Here is a 24,612-nt window from a genome sequence, read left to right as displayed (position 1 = left end):
TAAATTTTTAGACTAATTTGCCACTTTCACTTTATAAGTACGAATGTATGTGTGCATATGAAATCACAATAGATATTTTTTGATGATGCTTAAAAGCATTTTTTTTGTTGAATAAACATTATTATCTGTTGTAAACTATGACAATTTATTGTCGTTAGATGTATATATTTTTTTCTTGTCTTTGTTAAGTCAAAGTCAAGGTTGTTGAAATTTGTTTCTAAACTAAATCAAGAGTTACAAGTATTTAGCAGCCAACTAGTTAAAATATAAATAAACTAAACCAAAAAAAAAAAATAGAATCTCATTTTGAATTTTGGACATTTGAACATCACAATCTCCTTGTATGCTTTTATACATTAATTTACTGTTTTGTATTTTGTTTTGTTTGTTTGTCTTAGCAGTCTTATCTAAATTGATTCAATTCGTATTCTTCTTTGTCCATTTCATGGCTCAAGTTTTCATTAATCTTCAGTGGTGACAATTCATTGATGTGTCATCATAACGCATGTGGAGTACGATAGCCCAGCGAACCATCTGTGTTGAGGGTTAATTCTGGTTCAAGATCTGCTCCCGCCGCCGTAGTGTAAACGACTTTCATTAGGGCCGTCGTGGGTAAGGGGGGGCCCAAGCTTGTAGAGCCATCGTACTCTTCGCCATTCTTTAGTGTGGGTGGTGTTCGTTTTTTGGGTAATTTTCGTTTAGTCCGCCATTTGAATTTATCGGCCAGGGAATTGATGGTTTTCACAGATGTCTTGTCCACCTTATATTGCGGCCTCATTAGCTCTACTCTAGGACTAGATTGCAGTGCAAAAGCATCTTGTTGGCGTCTCGTAATGATGCGTGATAACTTAAGTCTTGACCTCGTGGGTCTCTCCAGACTGAGTTCAGCTATCGAGTGCATAGGTTGTATGGGTTGTGTTGCCACCAGCGTGGCCGCCATTATGTGGGGAGCCATTGGTTTTGTGTACAGCTCTGTTTCGTGCATAGACACACAGCGTTTAGTGTCATCTCTCCAGTTATGGGACGGGGCTGATGAGTCTATAGAGTGGCAGTCATCATTGCCTCTGGAACGCTGTCTGCGCATCTCCTTGAGCCTGTAGGCGGTTGAGGGATGATGGCACTGTGAAGCTGTGCTTACGCCAGTCATATCACATTCCATTAAGGAGTTTGCATCGCCCACCGAGGACAATTGAGAAATCTGCGTCTGTAGCAGTCGATGTTGAGCTGGGGTATTGGGACCTATTTGTGAGTTAAGTAGTGTCGATTGGGAACCCATGGATGCACAGCGATTTCGATGCTGTGAAGATCTACAACTGTTGCTGCAACCCTGATGATGACCATGATGATGGCCACCGATAATTGTAGAATTTCCGCTACCAGTACCACTGCCGCCTGCTCCAATTGCTCCGCCTCCGGCTCCGCCCGCCACTCCGATTCCACTGCCATTGCCACTGTTCACGGTTGTCGTCGTCGTTGTTGTCCTTATGCTATCCTGTAGAGAAAGATGATGGCTTGGGTCACGACATTGCAATTGCACAACACGATATGAGCTATAGTGCTCAAGAGCATTATTATTCACCGTGGTATGATGCATGCGCAGCGAACCATTCTGCCTCAAAAGGGCACTATAATTGTGATTTTGACTCTGGTATTTTCCCGATAAGAAATGCCGTGCCAGGGTAACCTACAGAAAATAAACAAAACAGAGAGGGAGAGACAAAGAAGGAACAAAAATACAACCCCATCCCGACATGCACCCATTGTTGCAATTAAATGAAATTGAAACATGCAGAAAACATTTTTGATCAGTTACCAATTTGTGTGAAGAATTAATTTTGTGCCCGATTTTTAAGTAAATAAATGAAAATTTTGTTTTATCCATTCCAATTTTGCAATGTTAGTTAATGAAGAGTTAGATGGTAGCAGAAAAGAAGATAATGGAAAAGCAGAACAAAAGTGTTAAGGATTTATATTTTATAGCGCATGCTGACGGAATCTTACCTTGAAGGCTTCACGGAATTTATGGCTCATGATGTTGTAGAGTAGCGGATTTATACAGGTCGACAGAAAGTACAATACACCCGATGTATAGTCCAATATATAATAGATGGTATTGAAAACTTCTGAATCAATGCCAGATGTAGAACCATACACCGCCATCAAACGTTGAGCATGAAATGGTGCCCAACAAAGAAAAAATGCCACAGCAACCGCAACTGCAAAACAACAACAAAAATTAAATATAAAATTAATAAACTTTCTCAATAACTGACTGTCACAGTCCAGAAACTTATTATGAATGTATTGGCTAAAGGAAAAGTTGTGCCTGGCAAAAACACTATAAACTTGTACATTTCACATTTGTAAGATACTTGAATAATTCGTGCTTTCGGTAGCTGTGTACTTTTGTATTTCTTATTGTGGCTTGCAGTTTCTTTCAACAACAAAAAAAAATCACTTGTTTTAATGTTGAAAAAAAAACTGTTACTGACACAATTGAGGTTCGTTTGTTCAAAAATTTATGACACACTCAAACATGTCTCAATTGCTGCTGTAGCTGCAAATAATCCTACATACCACACTATAGCATTCATATTTACACTTACTCATACATACAATATATACAATACTTTGATACTATCAAACCGATAGCAATCGAAAGAACAGAGATTCCAAATCTACAACTACTTAGTTACATAACAAATGTACAATGTCTATATCAAATGTGATTATTTCTTAAATAATTGTTCAATTAAGATACTAGGAACTGGCTAAAAACATATATTCCACTTTCATTGGTTTAACAAGTGCCCTATGTTTGGGAATCTCTGTCATAGACGAGAGTGCATTAAGGGCTCATTACAAATTTCATTTAATACTTTACTCTATTTTGGTTTATTTTGAAATTCTCTCAAATTCGTATCTCCCTCACCCTCAAAAAGGCAAACAAACACATGAAAACAGAATAAATGCAAAAATATTTATTATTCGTAGTTGAACAAATTGTATCTTGGAAATCTAACTAAATCTGGGTTGTTGTCAAAAACAACAAGAGCAACTCAAAACATCCAATTTGTTGTTATTCTTTGACAACAATTACTTACAAGCAGCACAATAAGTGTTTGTTGGTTTGTGTGTGTTTTTTTTACGAACAATCACATCCAAGTGAACATTCAAGCCTTAAACAGTGCAGTGACTTGTCATTAGATTTGTTTTTGTCTATTATTTTGGTTTTGTTATTGTTTTATTTCAGTAAATTATATTATTAACAAAATTACTTTAAAACAAAGAATATTTTCCAACTTGCAATCAAATTAAAGGCAACACCACACACGTCTCTTTAATTCACTTGACAAATACATTGAGAAGAAGATGATTCTTTGAAGGCTATAAAAACGTACATCCCAACACATAAACTGATTTACATGTGCATACAATAAATAAACTGATTGTTAATAAAAACAAATTACAATTAAAAACTTTTCTTTTAGACAAGATTTTCAAAATTAAATTAAAAGAGAAGATAATGCTAAAACCTAGTACTATAAATACATACGAGGGTGGGACTTTCTGAAAGGGTAACATTGCTCCTGTCAACAGGCATCTGTCAGTTGACTCCTGTCGAAATTTGAACAAGCTGCGTCAATGAGTTTGCGTTTGACAGCCATTGATAGCAGACTACCTTGCGTCTTGAGGAAAAATTTAAAAAAAGTGAATTTCGTCTGTTTAAGAGCATTTTTGTGGCCGTACAAGCATGAAAAAATCATGATAAGGTGTTGGCCGATGGGAGATTGAAAGTGCGAGAGATTGTGGTAGCCATACGCATCTCATAGGGCTCAATGTTTTTAATTGTTAATGATCACTTGGGTATGAGAAAGCTTTCCGCAAGATGGCTGCCTCGTTTACTCACAATCGGGTGCAGTGTTCATGGCAAAAATCCATGAATTATGTTACGAAATTCTCCCTCTTCTTATCTTATTCTCCGGATTTAGCACCGAGTGACTATTTCTTGTTTCCAAACCTGAAGAAATGTCTCGATGGAAAGATATTAGACTCTAACAATGAAATCATCCCATAAAAAAATCCTATTTTGATGACCTCAACAAATCTTATTTTTTGGAAGAGATACAAAAACTGGAGAAACGATGTGCATATAGCTCAAAGGATATTGAAGGATATTGAAAAATAAAATAATTTTTTATTCAAAAACCTGTGATTCATTATTGCAAAAGAATAGGTTAATTTAATTAACCTATTCTTTTGCAATAAAAGGGGACAGATTGTTTTTCGGTATACGAGTAAGCTTCCTAATTTCCCGGACATTTTCCACGCCAGGGAAATAATACATTTTTTTTCATTCGAGGAAAATCCCAGGATTAGTTCAGTTTAAATTACCGAATTTTGCTGTTGTGGCTCAAAAATTTTAGTTGGGCTGTCAAAAATGGTGACAGTTTTGTAAACCGTAGAATAAATACAGAGAACGGAGGGAGAAAGAAATGTTAATGAAAAAATTAAACAAAATTTTGCTATTTTTACACATATATGTAACTGTTACAATAACAAAATACATTGCAACATATTCTAATGAATTAGGTTTTTGATAAGAGACTGAGTTGTTTAGCATTTAATAAAATCAAAAATGTATTATGAATAAGAGCTTTAAATTTTGAATTTTCTTCAGGTAAGCTTTACTATAGTAAAGAAAATTTTGTTTACAAAATTTTAAAGAAAATGAGACTTTATCACTTATTTCGCACGAATCAATTATATTTGATTGAGAATCAAATATAAAAAAGTAGAAAACTGCCACTTGTGCAGACAGTTTATGCAGTGTAGGTGTTTAAAGTGTAAAGAAATTTAAACTGGTGCCGTAAAATCCAATTGAATAATGTATAAATGTAGTCGTCTACATAAATATTTCTGGTGCTTTTGAAACCATTTGATATTATTTAAATGTGACACTTAAGCTGACATGTGTCCTTTGAAAGAAAAGTTTTTCATTCTGTTGCTGTCTCTAAGTACCGTTTGAAATCTACAATACATTAGAATTTGCACAAAAAGTTTTTCAGCCGTTAGATTAAAAGGAAGTGTTTAAGGTTTAAGGGCTATTGTCAAGAAAATATGATTATAAAATCAAATCAAACCATACATAAATACATATTATGTATTTTAATAAGTGGGTTTCAGTAATATCTGTCATGACAATAAATATGTTTGCCAAACATGTGTCATTTCAAAAAAAGGATTTTATGTAGTATTTTGCACACATACGCCCTCTTGATTTTATTGCTTTAAGGACACCCACATATGTATATCGTAGCAGGATATACAAACATCTTAATGCATAAACAGAAAACTCCATGTGTTACAAAATACCACAAATGATACAGCGGTTCTGTTACAAACATAACAATTACAATTATAATCCATAAATTGTGGTAATTCTTACTCGAATTTCACATCTACTATGTCGTTGATATTGCCGTGCTTTGTGATTAAAACAACATTACACAACAACACTTTCCCACTACCTTGTTTATTTATGTATTAATTTGATTATTTTTATATTTCATAAATCATATTTATTGTTGTTTATCTTTATTGTTTTGCTCCTTTAATTCTTATTAAAAATTTTCTTCTGTTCGGGGAAAACAATAAAATCTGTTAGATAACATTCTTTGCTTTGAATATGAGCTGTATTTGCATTTCTGTTGATCCAAATAGCAAGACTGCTATCTCTCGTTAATATAAATTGTTTGTGTATTTTGGATGAGTGTTAAAATATTTACACAAATTTACACGATTATTAGAATATGTTTATTTGCGTTTCTTTTTAAACAAATACAATTACTGGTATTGACTTTTTACTACATGTTCTTTACATCCCAGCAGTTAAGCAAGTGGTCAATGTATCCCTTTAAGACAGTAATTGTCACAAATGCCTTATACTTGGCTGACTCCAATTCATATGTTTTGGTTATTTGTACTTTATATATCCCAAGTAATCTAGCGTTAAGATAATTGCCACTTAAGTGTCTCTAAGTAATCTGGTGTGTAGTCACTTTAAACGTTTTGTGAGTAATTCGTACAAACTGGTTTTATACGAATGCTGTTGATATAATTATCATACAGTTCTAGTCACGTAGCTGTTGCAGTAACTAGTTCCAAAATAAATGATGAGTAAAATCACTAGTTCGGTACTGTCTTCTAGAACTGCTGGGTGCTGTTGAAAATATATACATACTGCAAAATGTCTAAGAAATTTATGTTTTTCAACATATTTAAAATAAAGAATTTAAGAAGAAATGTTAAAAATGCATTCTTGACATGTCAACCAGCATAGAGAGTTTCTAAAAACATTCTACGCACGTTTATATTTGTATGTATGTATATAATGCTTATCACAAGTAAACATACGAATTGTACGAACATAATAGTATTTTATTATTAGCTATCAAATAAGTTAAATGGAAATCACACTGATAAAAATTGCTCTCGGAAACTCACCCATTTATTTGTAGTTAAAAATGTATATCATCTAAAATAGTTGCTCACTTTAGACTGGTATCAAAATAATTTTCCACAAAGACTCCCAAAATTAAAGTTCTTCAAATATTTGAAACTAACTATGTCCTTGGTATGGGAGGTATCACGCCCACCGCAAAGATCATCTCCATTTGCATTCCAAACTATTGAGTATTAAACTATTATAGTTCTCCATATACATATTCTTAGTTTGAAAACTCTGACTAAAATAGTTACCAAAATATTCGTTAATGAATGTTAGCTTTCTATGAGAGCGACTATATATGTATATCCCTTGTTTGAATTCCGCCCACTTTGATCCCAACTACTTACAATGAAAACAAAATCATTCAAGTTATGAGAATAAATATTTTCTTAGTATGAGAGGGGTCAACCCCACTGTTCCGATCTGGCATTAAAGTTATTTACACAAAGTTTTAAGACTTTCGTTATAGTGGTTGAGATATTCTATAGACCGCTTTTATAGGGGAGAGAGAGATGGAAAATAAGGCATAAGGCATACTTGCTTGTACCGAAAATCTACTTCAATTCGTTTTTATTATTACATTCTCATTATGGCGTCATATTAGGTTTTGACATACAAAATTGAACACAGAATTTATGTGCGAGACTTGCTTCAAGAAAAATTGTCGTGTGTTAAAACAGACAAAATAACTAATTACTTGGCATGGGAGGTGCCACGCTCACTGTTCTAATCTCACCCATTGTTTTTCAGCTAGGTACAATGATAACAAAATAACTCAAGTTTAGAGGCTTTAACTGTTATAATTCTTCAGATCAATCAATGTCTATTAATGCGATCCCGCCCCTTTTCAGCTAATTTTAGTTAGTTTTAAAATTTTTTTTAATATTTAGTGAAACAAAATTTGGATTAAAAAATATTTTTCCGATTTTGACCCATTGTAGGTCCAACTTACTATGGTCTTTGAAATATCTATCATTAGATATCCATATTGTCTATATTAATGATTTAGTAATCCAGATATGGGTCAAAAATAGGTAAAAAATCGAGGTTGTCCTGGTTTTTTCCTTATATCTCAGGCATTTGTGGACCGATTTTCTCGATTTTAAATAGCAACTGAGCCAGAAGAATTTCGGAGATATTGATGTATCATTCGTGTATGTAAGTTATTTGGGGGCTTCAGAAAGTTGATTTCAACACACAGACGGACAGACGGACAGACGGACATGGCTATATCGACTCCGCTATCTATAACGATTCAGAATATATATACTTTGTGGGGTCGCAAATGAAAAATGTAGAAATTACAAACGGAATGACAAACTTATATGTATATACCCTTGCCACTCATGGTGAAGGGTATAATAAGAGAGTGATTCGGAGTAAGTTTGCTGACTTTCGATATTATAGTTTTCTAGTAATTCAAAAGTAGTTATTTACTTTGTATGGGAGGGGCTATACCGCTTGTTCCGATCACGTTCATTAAACAAACTTCGTGAAGTGATATAAAATGGATGTTTACAAAGTTCACATGCTTTCGCAATTGTAGTTATTCAGATATTTGAAAATAACTATTTAATATTGGAAGTGCCACGCCCACTAATACAATACCGTCCGTTTTCAGCCTAACTATGTACCAAATATATCATCATATATTACTATTACAGTTCGCAAGATATTCGCTAATAATGATTTATTTTGTATGGCTGATGCCACGCCTTCCTTCTTGGTACAAAGCAAGACACTGATTATGGACTTCAAACAAACAAATAAACATACCACATTAACTTTTATATACATATAAAGAATATCTCTACATTTATTTAACTGTAATAGAATTTTTGTTTTGAAAGTGATGTCTGTAGTTTTTCTAAGGATTTGATGATACCACCATAATATTTTACATTGAATAAATTGTATGTTTGTATTTGTCAGATATGAACAAATACATATACATATATGTATATGTATTTATGTATGCCTGTGTGTACATAGCAATAATGTTGTATGGAGCCATGTCTAAAAGAAAATCTCCTTCAAGTTTCTAAGGAAAAATTTCGCAGTGTTCGCAACATGTTAAACAAACCAACGTATGAACATTTACATAAATATGTATGAATTTTTTGTTTAATATTTATTACATTTTGCAATCTATGTTGGTAATAGACTTAGAACAGTTTATAAGGAACTTGAGAAAAAAAATTCTAGTAGATATTTGTATATTGGGTTTGGTACGTTGTATTTGATTTTTTTCTCTAATACATATTACACACAATATGTATATTTCAGTAGATATTAGAGAAACTGTTTTTGTTAAAGGATTTCATATGAAGTCAGTGCAAAAAGTAAAATAATATTTATAAGTACATACATACATTTGTATGTATGCATTTTACTTACTCAACATTCTTATGACTCGAGTTTGTGCACTAATACCCCGATTGACATCGTAACATCTTCTGGGCACGGCTTGCAACAGGCGACTCCTTTTTAATTTGACTCCTATTAGCACATAAAGGACACAAATTGCAGTCATAGGTCCACCAAAAAATATAAAACCCGATACCGCAAAAACATGTGCAAAGAAGTCATTATTTATCTGCATTAGAAAAGGTTTTATATTAAATTCTATTCATTACATATAAATTATACACATAAGTGTTTAACTATGAGGTGTTACAATTCTATATAAATAAATTCTAACGAAATTAGTTAGAAATCAACAGAATTTATAAATAATATGTATTTTAAATAACAGCTCATGTTGAAACACCAATATGTTGCAACAATTTCATTTCTATGTTTGTTGCTATTTTCTGTAATACTTACCGTACATGCTGTACCACCATGCTGTGGCACCACAGTGAATTGCATCGCCTGGGGCAGAGCTAAAACAAAAGCCGTTAACCAAATGGCCAAAATAAATTTAACAGCACGTGATAATTTCGACATGGTATGTTGGCTGGAAAAAAGAAAAACAACAAAAACAATAAACACACAAAATAAATATTGAAATTCAATGTTAAGTGTAAAAAATAAAAATAGGATTTATAAATATCTATCTATATTATACGTATGTGTATGCATGTAGATAGATACCCAGCAGTTAAGCAAGTAGTCAATGTATCCCTTATAGACAGTAATTATCAATAATGTCTGATCACTTGGCAAACTCCAATTTATATATTTTGGAAACATTTGACAGGTATGTGCTCTTTGTAGTACAGAGAGAAGTCAATTGGTTAATTATACTAACATCTCATGTAGCCTAGTGTAAAGTCAATTGTCACTTTAGTATCTCTAAGTAACCTATAGTATAGTTATTGGACTGTCTGTGAAAAGTCATTTTAATTGACTATTTATGTTTATTAGCACCCGTAAATGTTAATGTAAACAGTTATGTGTTATAATAACTAGTCAAGTAGCTAGTTACGTAACTAGTTGTCACCCTAAATGATAGGTAAAATCAGTAATTCGTGATAGTATTCTAGAACGGCCGGGTAGTATCTACATATGTATGTAAAAATATATTCAGTTTCAAATTCAGAACAAACAAATTGCAAATGTAATTGACACAAAAAAAATGTTTGTAAAAGTTTAATTGGAAAATGTTTAGCCATATGCAACAGCTTAATTTCATGGTTTGTAGTTTATTACTTTTAAACAAAAACAGTTTAAAAATAAAATATATTGTGTGATAATAAATGGTTATTTATAAAAACTAGCTAATATCAAATCGGCAAGGAAACAATTTCCTTTCTCAGAAATATGTAAAAAATACTTTTTATCTTTTGAGCTCACTAAATACTAGAATTAAACTTTAATTTTATTTGGGAACACGCACAAGTCTGCTATATATTAGGGGTGTATAGTTTCAAAGGTTTTTGTTTTTTCAGTCGTGGTTGTCATTCTTGTTTAATTGCCCATATGTATAAATAAATGTATTTTTTAATGCAATCAAATCCTATGTCTGTAGCTGTCTGCGGTTATTAATTGTTCATTTTAAAAATACTTACGACAATTTAAAGCCAATTAAAAAAGTAATAAAAAATGAGTCTCTTTTTATCCTTAGCAATGATTTTCATGTTCATGAGTATGAACAAAAACAAATGTACAAATGTGTTGGTCAACCATGTACTATTTGTTTATTTATTTATATACTACATAAATGCAGTCTAGTGAAGATACATAAAGAGAGAGAGAGTGAGACTTACATACAGACACACAAGTAAAGCTGATTGTAACTGTCAATTTGAAAAATATGTATCAGAATTATTTCTCTACTTACCGAAATGGATGGCAGATGGCTATATAACGTTCAACAGTAAAGGCTGTTATAGTCAATACAGTTGCATTGGCAGCTGTCTCCGACAAGACACCTTCCATAACGCACAGGACATCGGTAAAAGGATATGAGTCAGGATACCATAGATTGTATAAATCCTGAGGCATACCTATTTAAAAAATGAAAAGACATGTATGAATAAAATTACACAATGAAGAACTAAAGAGAAAAAGTAGAGAGAAGTAAAGTTTCTTTAGAAATATTTTTAACAGCAAACTAACTTATAAGATAGAAAAAACTTGTAGAGATTTATGGTAAAGAAAGTTCTAGAGTGCTACCTCAAGCTGATGTGACAACAAACTGAAGCACAAATTGACCTTGCTTTAAATATTGTATAAAGGCACGTTCACAATATTTTATGAAAAAAAACGTAATTACTTATTTCAATAAATTTATATTTGATATTAGATAATTTTTATAAGACTAAACGTTGTAAAACATTGTAATAATGATTTTATATTGATATATTTTAAAAACTGAAGCTTGTTAAATTAAAAAAGTCTGTCTACAAAGCAACTTAAAAAGGATATGCGTTTCTAAACGCAACCGTTTAAACTTTGTTACAAAAATGTACGAAAAATAAAAATCATAGGGTGAATTCCAAAATGTATATATGCAATGCAACCTTAAAAAGTCGAGCGATTCTTAACGCAACCGTGTAAAATTTGATAATGTTTCATATCGCAAAATATATGAAAAAGTAAAAACAGGTAGTATGATACGTTTTTTTTAAATTTTAACTACGCGTTTGCATGCTTTGTCTTGATAAAGATATTACTGCATTGCATACATACAGTGAATGTCACTTAAAATCGTACACCATCGTAGTCAAATTTTATTCATTAGTTTTAGAAAGTTGATGTTTTGGAAATATTTTAAAATGCTATTTTTATATTGTGTGTGCTATTACCTATCAGAAAATTGGGTATAATTTTAATTGCCCTTATCCACAAATAAAAAAATGGGGTAAGACTGTCAGTGCCCAGAATATCAACGCTTCATTTAAACTCGTAAAGGCACTAAAAAATAGCAAATGATACCCTACAAAGTATTCGGATTATTTAATATTAACATTTTTTTTAATTTTTAAAGTTTTAATTATAATTTAATATAATTGTACGAATTTAAGTGAAATATGAATTTTGTGATGTTCTTTAATTTTCATAAATATTTTTTTAACGAATTGAGGTTTTGTTAACTTTTTTGTTGAAATACATATTTTTAATAAAATGACTTTTAATTTTTTATATAATCACCTATTATTGCCTGTATAATTTCATAATATTTAACAAAAAAAATATGTTGTACGATTTTGAGTGACACTCACTGTACATTTTGGAATTCACCCATACTGTTTGATTTAAGTTTTTTTTTTACAATGTTAGTGTTTGTTTTGAAATAATTTAAACTGCAAAGTATTTTGATGTTTCGCTTGAAGCGAGTATTGAACGAAAACAGAATATGTGTCCAGATATGAAACCGTAATATGGTAACGCTCGTCCACCTGTTAAAAAGTGCAATATTTAGAAAGAAATGGTTGGGTTCGACTACTATTTGTTTCGATCAACCGCTCTCTCTGGGATACGTTTCACCTTAGAACAGAGTGTCCAAAATTAGCTTGATTCGTTCTTAGCCTCAAAAGTTGATCAGTTCTCTTGGCTCGGAATCCATAAGTTGCCAATGTTTCAAAATAAAAGCTAAATATTTGAAAAAATTCCAGATTTTTAAAAACAATATTGCGTTTTACGGATAAATAAACTTTCTTTTTAAATCAATGTTTGAAAATGGTGAAAACAAAAAACAACACAGATGGCGTATGTATTAGTAAGATCTAGAATATTCGAATTTTGACAGTTAAAGAACAATCTAGAGTGCAGATGGCAGTGTTATAAATAGTGGCAGAGGTTACAGTCGTGAGTCAGTTTATCAGAGACGCTTTTCGAATAAACATCAACTGAGTGCCTTAAAGGGTGTTGTGTTTTTCAAGTAAATTCGTGTACATTATAAATTGTGTCTGTATTTCTGCGAATTTACACACGTGTATAAAAAACATTGAGTGACTATTTGTTGTTGTACATTTGAATAAATAAAGAAAAAAAGTATCCGGTTTATTTAAAGGAAATAAACCAGCGTTTTGAAAAGGTTAAAACGTAACAGTAAATATACCATGGAAAGGCCACAATTTCTTCTTTTCAAATCAGTTTTAAAAATTAAAATCGGTTGAGAATCAGCTTAGTTAATGGCTTATAAGTACATAAAGGAATTTAAAATATAAAATAAATTTATTTGTTAACATTTTGTCCTCAATTAACTATTGCGACTAAAACAAAAAATAATATAATTTTCAATCTCTAAGTCCCCATCCATACTGTGAAACATTTTCTGCAAAACATTTAAGTTTGTTGATGAAAGGGAAAAGGAATTGAAAAGGGTTCTCTGTTTCATATACAAGAAGTTTATGTTGACATTTATTCGTTCTGTACAGAAAAGTCAAAAACTGAAAAGCAAAAACTTCACTGCGTGAACACGAATGCAGTTTCAAAAGAGAATTTAAAAATGTTTTGCAGTAAATGTTTCACAGTGTGGACCGGGACTAAACTAGAGTGTCCAAAAAACTGGTTTCCGGTTTAACCGAAAAAGTGTGCTTTTGAAAAAACCGGTTAAGCGGTTTTCGTCTTTAAAAAAACCGGTTAACCGGTTTATATTAAATTTTTATTTAATGGAAATTTAATAATTTTTGAATTCTTTATGCAATTATTTTATATCTTTTACGAAATGTTGTCAAATGCTACAATTTTCTATAAAATAAATAAATATTTTTAAAAATGGTTACAAAGTTTTTCATAAATATGTTTGAATGAGCTTTAGAAAATATATTTCATTAAAACCGGTTAACCGTCTTACAAAAACCGGTTTGTCAAAAAACCGAAACCGATGGAGTTTACAATGATGAAAAAAACCGGTTGACCGGTTTTCGGCTTCGGTTTTGCATACTCTAGACTAAACGTTATCCGATTTTGCTCAAATTTTGTCATTTGGTTTTAAGGTGTTATATTATAATTTTGCTAGTTTTCAACGTTCACTAATAGTTTAATTACATTGAAACATAGTTTAGTGCTGTAGGTTTTATATCTATTAATAATTTATGAAATCTCACTGAGGTTTTCTATTTCGTATCCACCTTGACAAAGTAGCAGCGAAGGTCATACAATAAAAACTTTTATTTATTCATGGCACTTGAAATAAATTTCCCTAACCCATATTAATATCGTTTTTGTTGCTTTTTATTATTAATTGAATAACAATAAAGTTACTAATGAAAATAATTACAACAAAGTAATTTTTAAAGAATTTATTATTAATATTATTATTATATTTTATATTTCAGGGTTTTAGTCTTACTTTCAATTATTTTAAATTATTATATTGCAATGTCCTTGTAATATTCATAAATAAATAAATAATTCCATTCCATGCTAATAAGATATTTGTGAGAGTTTTTCTTTGATAATTTAGTGGGCTTATTTTAAATAAATTATTTTGTCATTTTTCTAGGCCACCCCACCCGTCTATCCATTCCCTCTTCTGTCTATTCAAGTATTGTACCTTTATATTCTTTTTCAGTATTCATACTTTTCTACAGTCCAAATTTGTTGAGTAGTTACAACATGAAAGAACTCAAACATTTCATGGCGTTCATATTGTGTGCGTTGCTAACCAAATATATTTGTTCTCTACATCATGAATACAAATGTATTTAGTTTTGTAATTTTATTTGAAACATTGTAAACAAAAATGCTGCTTACCTGACAGCTTCTTAGTAAGCGAGAGTCAAACATTCATGCTGATTTTCAGCATGAATTGTACTAAAGCTAAAGCCTATTTTTCCTAAATTTAAAATATAGTCTAAAATCTATACGGAAAAATGTAGGTGATAGGTTTGAATACGAAAATACAATATTTATTGACTTCCTGTAAGGTACCAATAGAAAAATATTAAAAAAAAACTTTGAGTAGCCATGTTAAAAAAACATTTCCTATCTTGTTGTTCTATCATTTACAGTGAATATACAAATTGTGTCTTTTTTGTTATTTGGTAACACAAAATTTACGATAAGCATTCAACAAGTAGAACACGCAACAATTTACAGGATTAAAAACACGCACCGTCCCACCTAACTATACACACAGCTAAACAAAGGATAATAATAATAATAAAAATAATAGTAGTGGTATTTGCAAAGGAAATGATGACGGCGGCAATTACATGGCTGACTAATGACAGTCATTAGCAGCTAGTGACATATTTCATAAAGAATTCATTTCTCTTCTAATCTACTCACATTCACTGAATTAATGCTCAAATAATAATGCCAAAGCCAGCAGTAAGACACTCACCTGACAACAGTAGTATCAAGTCGGATACAGCCAAGTTGAAGAGATAAAAATTCGTTGCCGTATGCATAATCTTATTACGAGATATCACAATACATGTTATGAGATTTCCAAGGACGCCCGCAATAAATATCAGCGTATAACAGACGGTCAATGTGGCCAACAGTGGCATGGGCGATCGTTGTGATTGTGGCACCGGCTCCTGTTGGATGCTGGTGAATAAATTTGTTAAATTGTCGCTGGACATGTTCAGCATTTGACTCATATTCTGCTGCAACCATTCGCTATTCAACAAGGCCTTGGCCGATGGCAACTTATCAAAATTCCACATGGCTGATACCCCTGAGTCGGAGGATACAGACGATGCTGATGATGGCAACCAGAGGGAGGATGAAGATGATGATGATGATGCAGTTGCAGATGCTGATAATGACTCCATGCTTTCGAGTTCATCCGATGATAATGAAATGGAATACGTTTGATTGGGGTCATTGTTAAAGAGTAACATTTTCATAGATTTTTAATTATATGCAGTTAAAAGCGCTTAATAAGCTTTTCCTTTTAATTATTTACAAAATGACGGCATATGTTGTTCTTGTCGTTGTTTTTGCTGCTGCTGTTGTTGTCGTTGCTGACAGGATGCGTTGTACATGTTTGAGTTTTGTTAAATTTACAGCTCTTAATTTTTGGATTTTATTAAATATGTAAATACTGAATATTGAAAAGTTGCACGTAATTTGCTGGAAAGAAAAAAAAACATGAGGAAAAGCCATTAAAAAGGGTTTATGAAAAGATTTACTGACATTATAAGAAAAGAAAATAGTTTAGAGTACTTAGCGTTACAATATGCAAATTTTCTTTGCAAAAATCTGCAATATACTTTCTGAATATATTAGCCAATGTCAATATTGAAAACAAAATTTGTTTAGCAAATTTGATAATATTTTATATTATATGATTATATGATTATATGATTATATGATTATATGATTATATGATTATATGATTATATGATTATATGATTATATGATTATATGATTATATGATTATATGATTATATGATTATATGATTATATGATTATATGATTATATGATTATATGATTATATGATTATATGATTATATGATTATATGATTATATGATTATATGATTATATGATTATATGATTATATGATTATATGATTATATGATTATATGATTATATGATTATATGATTATATGATTATATGATTATGTGATTAGAATGAATGATATATTTATATATAATTGAACTGTATGATAATCCAAAAATGGGTATCACTCACATAAAATCAAAGGAAGGTTTTTTTTTAAAAATTATGTCCTCATTTTGTAAAAACGAAACGATATTTGCGTTTCAAGTCAATTTTTTGATGTGGTACCAAGTTTGAAAACATCGTTTTTGTGTCAACTTTCTGCCAAATAAATTAAATTATTTTTATTTATTTTCCAACAAATAAAATTTATTGAAAACATTTTGATTTTTTTTTACATTTACATATTTGGAAAATAAATTTTTTTGTTATATTTTTTATGTAAAAAAAATGTTTTTCTTTGAAAATTTAAAACTCTTTAAAAAATGTATTGAAACGAAAAAAAAATTCTCAACGTTTGATTTTGATGTTTCAAGCGCTTGTGAACGTTTTGTTCTGTTTAATAAAATTCAATTTTATATACAGAAACGAAAAATACGTTTTGAAAAATATGAAAATTCAAAAATGAAAAATTTATTCGAAAAAAACGCTTCGTTTCGCATTACAAAATTAGGGCATTAGTTTGAAAAATTAGTGTTTTTTTGTATTTTTTATGTATGAATCGTTTTTTTCCATGTGTACAAATGACTGTTGCACGGCCCTATGCTCCTTATAGGAACAGCATGTAATACATGCACAGAAAAAAGAGATTCGTTGTGGCAACTGAATTTGTTGCCAATCGAATGATTCTGCCTTAGTGAACAAATTTTACCAAAATTCTTCTTTACCAACTGATTTGCTCTTGATAGAACCGAAAATTTCTATGCGTGCTACCGAATCATTCGGTTGCAACTACGAATCTGTTTTCATGTATCATGTGTATCAGCACCATTACTGAAAATTTCTAAAATTTTCAAACCTCTTTAACAAACTTGAAATTTATCTCTATATTTTAAAAACTTAAAGCGGAAACTGAATATGTAGATTTCTCCATTAAAAATGAATAAGACGTAGTATATGCCATCATCCATTAATTCTATATGAATTAACGACCAACAAAAGTTTTTGTTTTCATAAAATTTCCCAAAAAAAACTTATTTATAATGAGATAATTTTTTGCGCATTTCTTAAAAATAAAAGCACACATTGTTGTGTATAACTTTGTTTTTCCACACACAACTCTTTGGTTTAAAATTTCATTTACAAAACTCTTAGTTTCAAATCCAAATATCATCACAATTTGTGCTTATTGCTTACAACATAAAGGCTAATCCCAAAAATTTAACTATAACAAAATGGAAACAACACAAAATCTGTGTTTTTAAACTTTTAACATTAAAACTAATGGCCAGCAAGGCCTAATGTTCGAATCTTATAGAGGCAGGCATACGTTAGTAAGGTACAGAGAGAGAGAAAGAGATAGAGAGGGTGTATAAATATGTTAAAACTTACTAAAACCAAAACATTATGGTATAAAAATATATTGTAAATAAAAAAAACTTGTATTTATTTATTTTTAAAATCAGCCATATTTACCACAAGCAGTTAACAAGGCGCCATACAAGTTAAATAAAAACAAAAATAAAGTAAAATTTTCTTCCGGGTAAAAGTCGTCCCCCACCTTCCCAACTAATAACTAATACAAATACTCACATTTATTTACATATGTAAATAGGTATTGTAAGTTTGTCTAAAAGTGTATTTTATATCAGCCTCATGCAGCAGTGAATGTGTGGAAAGTTATTTGGAATGAATGAATGAATGAATATATGAAACCTTTTTGGTAATAAAACAAGCAATTAAGTTTCATGTGTTTGTTTGTTAGTACAACAATTTCTGCATGTGTATAATAGATCTGCCCTTAAAAAATAGATTTCACCTGGCCGCTGCACAATTTGAAGCCTATGGGATAATTAATTTTGTAATTGTCTAAACAATGATATTTTTTGATTTCTTAAAAAAATTTGATATTTAAATAAAATTACACATTTGAAATAAAACTTCTACAAAAAAACTTTCTAACAAGCTATAAAACATGAATATAGAGTGAAAAATAATAAAATTATTAGCATTTTTCCACGGCATATATTCAACAAAAACAGCATTTTCAGCATTGCTTAAGGTAGGATCACACGATTGCCGCAATGCACCAATTATTGGTCTATTTTATACGTCAATCGTGTGATTTCACAACTTATTGGCTCATATGTCAAACCACAACAATATTGTGCTTATTTGGCCCAATCAAATGCAACCCTGGTACGGCAATCATGTGAATGCTTGATAGGCAACATGCACCAATAAAAAAGTTAAAAATACACCAATATTTATTGTGTTCTAGTGCGGCAATCAAAGAAGACAATTAGCGCCAATCTTAATTTTTGTAAATGAAATATTGTTTTTGTGAGCCACTCTCTGACCCACATACATATTTTAACATTTCTTTATTAATTTTTTTATATGATAATTAAGGCCGACGCAATTTTCTTTTTTTATTTAACAAATATTTTTTTCAAAAATAGATTGGTTTTACATTTATGTAAACAAAACAAAATTTAACATCTAGCACAACAGCTGTTTCTCTGAGTTGCCGTAAACTAGAAAAATCGTGTGACTGAAATGCGACAATTATTGCCACTAAATCGCTTTGCGCCAATTTACGACAATCAAATTTATATAAAATGAAGCAATCATGTGACTGCAGAGAATTTGATTGGGACAATTTCTTTATTGGGCCCCAATTCAGCACAATAAAATTTGTATTAAATTGGTTCATTGCGGCAATCGTGTGATCCTACCTTTAGCCTATTACCACAATATCACAACATTGGCTTCAAATTTCACAGCAGACCCAACCAAACCAAATTTAACTTTAAGGGCAGGTCTATTGTATAGTTGTGGCAATGGTGGATAACTGTAGTATTTTATTAACAAACTATAGATGGCAAGAAGCGCAGAAATTTTCTGTAAATAAATCTACACATACACATGTGAACATCGGTCACCGGAAATTTATATTTTTACACCATAAAACCTTATGCGAGTGAGTATCTTGAACTGAACACCAGCATTGTAGTTACAAATGAAGTTTTATAGCCATGAATATGTATTTTATGTATCTTCCTCTCTATTTTACTTTTTCACTCACATTGTATGTATACGGCTTCAATTTTGAACGAAGGCAACCTGAAATGCCCATTTGATTGTAAAATTATTTAAATCTACTGCACTAAGTATATAATTCGGACGACATAAAAAATATTAATGATTCAAATGACTGACATCGAAAATCAAAGGTTCGAAATTCCGTCTTCGTAATCAAAATACATTTTATCTCTTAACCATTCCGTTAATGAATTCATTATAAATGAATTCATAGGCTTAATTCCTTTGTACTTTAAATTTATTGAATTCATTACTTTGAGAATTTATTCTTTATAGAATTAATTCCTTATTGAATCGATCAAATATTCATGAATTCAAATACATTTCCAGATATTCTTAACAATTTATGGAATGATTCAATTTGTCTTTAATTCAAATCTATTAGAAATTCAACAAAACTGAATCCTGAACAAATATTTTAATTCTATTTTGTTTAGATTTGAATTAGCAAAACTTTATTGATTCAAATGTTGAATAAACTCTGTATGAATTAACACCATAGTTAGTTATTCAACGAAGAATGAATTCAATTTAAATAAAAGCCTTTGAATAAAGCTAAAGAATTTACGAGATTTACGGAATAAATGAATGGCTAAAATTTTTTTGTTCCGAACTATTTAATATATACTGAGTTAGTTATGAATGAAAGCAATATGTTTTACACAGTTTTGGGCTCAAGGATTCGCTGCCATGTTTGGTCAAAATTTAATCACAAAAATTGCAAAAGTTATGTAAGAATCAAACTCAAGTCCGGCGAAATTTATAATTTGACGTAACGTATGTCTCGATCTGAAAGTAATCTTTTCTGAAAATAAAGTCTTGTAAGAACTTTTTCTGCTGCCCTTATGTTTGATGATACATAAACGATAAACAACATATAATGATTATTCATAAAAACTCACACCCGTAGATCTACCTACATACATAGATGAACATTTAAAAATCAAATGACACTTCTTTCCGCACCTGCAAGTAAAGATGAACAACCATTGTAGGTGTAGTGTTTGTTATATTGTATTTACACATACATATGTATATTAGATCTGCCCCTAAAAAGTAGATTAGCTAAAAACTAACTAATGCAAAAACTAACTTTTTCAACCTTTGAAATAAAGCTTATCTTTCAGAGAAAATTGTCTTTCCAACATGGTATAAAATATTAAAATCAAAGGAAGCTTGGCTACAGGTACCAAAAATGTGGATTATTTCGGTAACGGTAATTAGTTATGACGGTAATCACAAAGGGAACGATTGGACCCATGTGAGCTGTACGAGACGAAGGTTTTGGACGGCTGCCGGAATACCATAAGACGGTAATGGTAGCTTTGCGGTAACGATTTTGTTGTTGGTTGACAAATGTGGTATTTTTTTGTTTTGTTATATAATATCGGTAACGGTAACTGTAGTTATGTCGGTAATTAATTATATTTTAAATGAAATCCCGTTGTCGTTTTTTTGCCTTCTACAATTTTGCGTCTCACTCTGGCGCGTGTGTGATGTAAGGTTTCCTGTTCCACATCATCGCTTGTCTTTTAATTTCTATAAACCCTGGTGGAGACGATCAAAACTCAAAATCGATACTGGTGAAGTAACATTTAACCCTCTAATCCGCAAAATTTGAAAATCTAAAAAAAGTTGTCGAATAATTTTTTAGGGTAATTATGACCCAATAAACTCAGAACAGCCATCAGAAACTAATTTGCAAATTAAGTTTAGGAACCAGGTGCAAAAAGGTGAAGAGTGCCTCAGGGAATTTTTACCGGTTTAGGTGTAAAAACAATAATTATGATACGATTTTATTGAAAAACTAATTAAAAATAACTAATAAAATATATTTCGAATAGATCGGGCGACTGAAAGTTAGTAAAACTTTGATTTAAAAAAAAAAATGACACACAAAATTTCACGTGCTAAAATTATGACATCACTCACAAAACAGCTGACAGAACATAAACTAAAAGTCAGAATGCATTTCGACCTTCGAGGGAAATGTTAACAAATCTGTAACTAAAGTCACAGTCAAATTTAAAAAAATAAATTTAATTATTTTTTGAAATAATTGGTATTAGAGGGTTAATACTCAAATCGTAAATTGGTGGAGTACCATTTATTAGTCAACGTTTCAACTGGTGGAATACTATTACTACTCTTGATTGTAATTACAAGGTTTAAGCGTTCCAGCTTCCTATATGAAGATATATGTAAGTCGATTAGGGATTTGTCGATATAAAAATAACAAAAACATTTCACGTTGAAATACAGAGTACTAGCATACATAGAACGGAAACTCTCCTTTCATAGACCTAACTCAGTTGTCATAAACCTGAGTGGTGGGAATGTATTAGTAAATGTTTAATTGTTTAAGTATTTTTTTCTGGTTTCCGTTAAACATTTTTAAAAATAAAAAGCATTTTCTTGTTTCATTGGATTTTATTTTTATTACCGTCCCACAAGTGTGTCGTAAAATAGGATCGTGTAAAGACAGCTTTAGCATTCAATTTGTTAATTTAATAATTGTTTTTAACAAATTATTACACCATTTCCAATTGTATTTCAAAAGTTTTTAATTGAATTTCAGTAATTTCCAATTGAATTTCAGAAAATTCCAATTGAATTTCAGAAATTTCCAATTATATTTCAGAATTTTCCATTTATATTTCAGAAAATTCAAATTGTATTTCAGAATTTTCTAATTGAATTTTAGAAATTTCCAATTATATTTCATAATTTTCAATTTGTATTTCAGAAATTTCTAATCGTATTTCAGAATTTTCCAATTGTGTTTCAGAAATTTCCATTTGTATTTCAGATAATTCTAATAGCAATATCAATGGAAATTTCTGAAATACAAATAGAAAATTCTGAAATACAAATAGGAATTTCTGAAATACAATTGGAAAATTCTGAAATACAATTAGAAACTTTTTAGTATAAATTAAAACTTCTGAAATACAATTGGAAAATTCTGAAACACAATTAGAAAGTTCTGAAATATAAATGGAAACTTTTGAAATTTCTGAAATTGAATTGGAAAATTCTGAAATATAATTGGAACTTTCTAAAATGCAATAAGAAACTTCTGAAATACAATTGGAAATTGTGTAGTGTAGTGTAATGTTAAATGTTAAATGTAAAAGAGTAGTATTTATTTTTCCTTTTCGACATTTTCTTTTATTCATAAAAAAAGCTTAATATTGAACTTTCATATGAAAACATACAATATTGTGGATAGACTGTGTTCTATTTAGAATTCTAAGTAGTTTTTTTTGGGTTTTCATCAAAAACTAGTTGAAAGAAGTTTTTGATTTGTGGTGTGATGTGCGTAATGCCAATTTTAAGTGTCAACTACATTTCATATAAATTGTAATTCCGAAGACCAGTTCCTTTCTCTCTAGAAAAATGATAAAGTTATATTTACCCAAACTACTACTCATTGTTGTAGGGTATAACAATTTTAAAAATGATATCATTAAATAAACTAAACATTTCCTTACTTAGATGGGAATATCGATAAATTTTGTGTGTGGCACCTTACAAATGGGCCGACCTTTTAAACATACAGACATGTGTTTGTACATTGTAAGTTTAAATATAAATTTAAAACGTGTACATGTATTTCGATTGTTGTTGTCGGTGCCGAAACAAGAATTTAAAATATTACACTTTATACAGCAGATCATCACTCTACAACTTTCTTTACGGTAACTGTAACTGTAACTGAGAGTCTCCTCTATAAAGTCATTGCACACGTAGTCGTTTTTATAAAACAGCTGAGTGAGCACCGGATGTTTGGTTTTAATATAACGGTAAATAGGTTACACACACAAAGACACAGACACACACACACACAAAAACATCAGCAACCTTGAAATAAGAACAACAAATTTAACTATAAAAACCTCAACAGAAAAAGCTACGAGTATAAATTTAAAAACAGAAATTTTTGCTCTTTTTTTTGCGTTAAATCGTGTAAATATTTGTAACCCTGTAAAATACTTACGGAGGACAAAATGAATTTTTTCCATGGATTAAACACACGAGCAACCGTGTCAATGAATACCACCGGAGATTATTGATATGATTCAATTCCCATTAATATGTGCTTTGTTGTATTAATTTTTCATTTAGATTTCGGAAATTCTAAAACCAAAAATGTTAACTTTGTTTTGGGTTCCTTTGGCAAAAATTAATATTCATTAACATGTGTTGTATGTATATGTATTACACAAATATGTTGATAACAAATACTGATGAACAAAATTCATTATGTTGATGGGCAATAATTTTATCAGATTCATTTCTAAAAGCTTAAATTTCTGATTACATTTTGTTTTGTTTTGAAATATTAAAATGCAAATTAACAATGTTTTCATTCAAATTAAGGAATAAAAAAAACACAATTGATTTTTTTTGTTTAGATTTAATTAAAGATTTAAAAAGTTTGAAGAAAACTGTAAATAGTTTGGATTGTTTATGAGTAGTTTAAGCAACATTTGAAACTTTATTAAATTTGAATATTGTGTTGGAATCAAAATGCTTAATTCTAGTACTAAGAGATTAAAAAAAACCTTAATCCTTTTCCTCTAACCAACCGGATCAGCCAGTTGTTAATGTCAAACTTATTTCCAAGATATCTCAATTCAGCCGCATTGTGCATAATAGCGAAGAAAAGACTCTACAGCGATGTCGGTTTCTCGGCTAAAAAGGCTCCAGGTCAAATTTGCCCCAATGACCTTAAGTGAAAAAAATTTTATAGATATGTTTTTTGGCAGATTTGTGTTTCTAAAACGTAGTTGTTGATATTTGAATAAAATTCATAAAATATCAACCATACACTTTTAGAAAAAATTCAATTTTAATATCAAAATGGGTCGAATTTGACCCGAAGACCTTGTGAACGTTAAAAGAAGTAATCAAAATTAGAATTAAAAAGTATTTAAGCGTTTTAAAAAGGCTTATTTTTTGTAATTAGAATACATGCATATTCT

General features: G+C 30.5%; 1 protein-coding gene across 2 annotated transcripts; it reads right to left on the bottom strand.

The window, feature by feature from the left end:
- Positions 1–253: 253 nt before the first annotated feature.
- LOC135948733 (neuropeptide CCHamide-2 receptor-like) lies at positions 254–15,973 on the bottom strand. 2 transcript variants are annotated; one of them, XM_065498150.1, is made up of 7 exons: positions 15,252–15,972; positions 10,797–10,962; positions 9,338–9,470; positions 8,909–9,107; positions 2,002–2,216; positions 1,580–1,684; positions 256–1,492 (listed from the first exon to the last, which is right to left on the bottom strand). In XM_065498150.1, the coding sequence occupies exons 1-7, from the start codon at positions 15,760–15,762 to the stop codon at positions 497–499; spliced, it is 2,325 nt and encodes a 774-aa protein (XP_065354222.1). In that variant the 5' UTR covers positions 15,763–15,972; the 3' UTR covers positions 256–496. The 2 variants fall into 2 exon arrangements, with proteins under 2 accessions (XP_065354221.1, XP_065354222.1); XM_065498149.1 differs by having other exon boundaries at positions 254–1,684; positions 15,252–15,973.
- Between the last annotated feature and the right edge of the window lie 8,639 nt (positions 15,974–24,612).

This window comes from Calliphora vicina, chromosome 1 (genome assembly GCF_958450345.1).
Source record: "Calliphora vicina chromosome 1, idCalVici1.1, whole genome shotgun sequence".
NCBI classification, from domain to species: domain Eukaryota; kingdom Metazoa; phylum Arthropoda; class Insecta; order Diptera; family Calliphoridae; genus Calliphora; species Calliphora vicina.
Note: the sequence above shows the minus strand (reverse complement) of the source record. Positions and strands in the feature narration are given on the sequence as shown.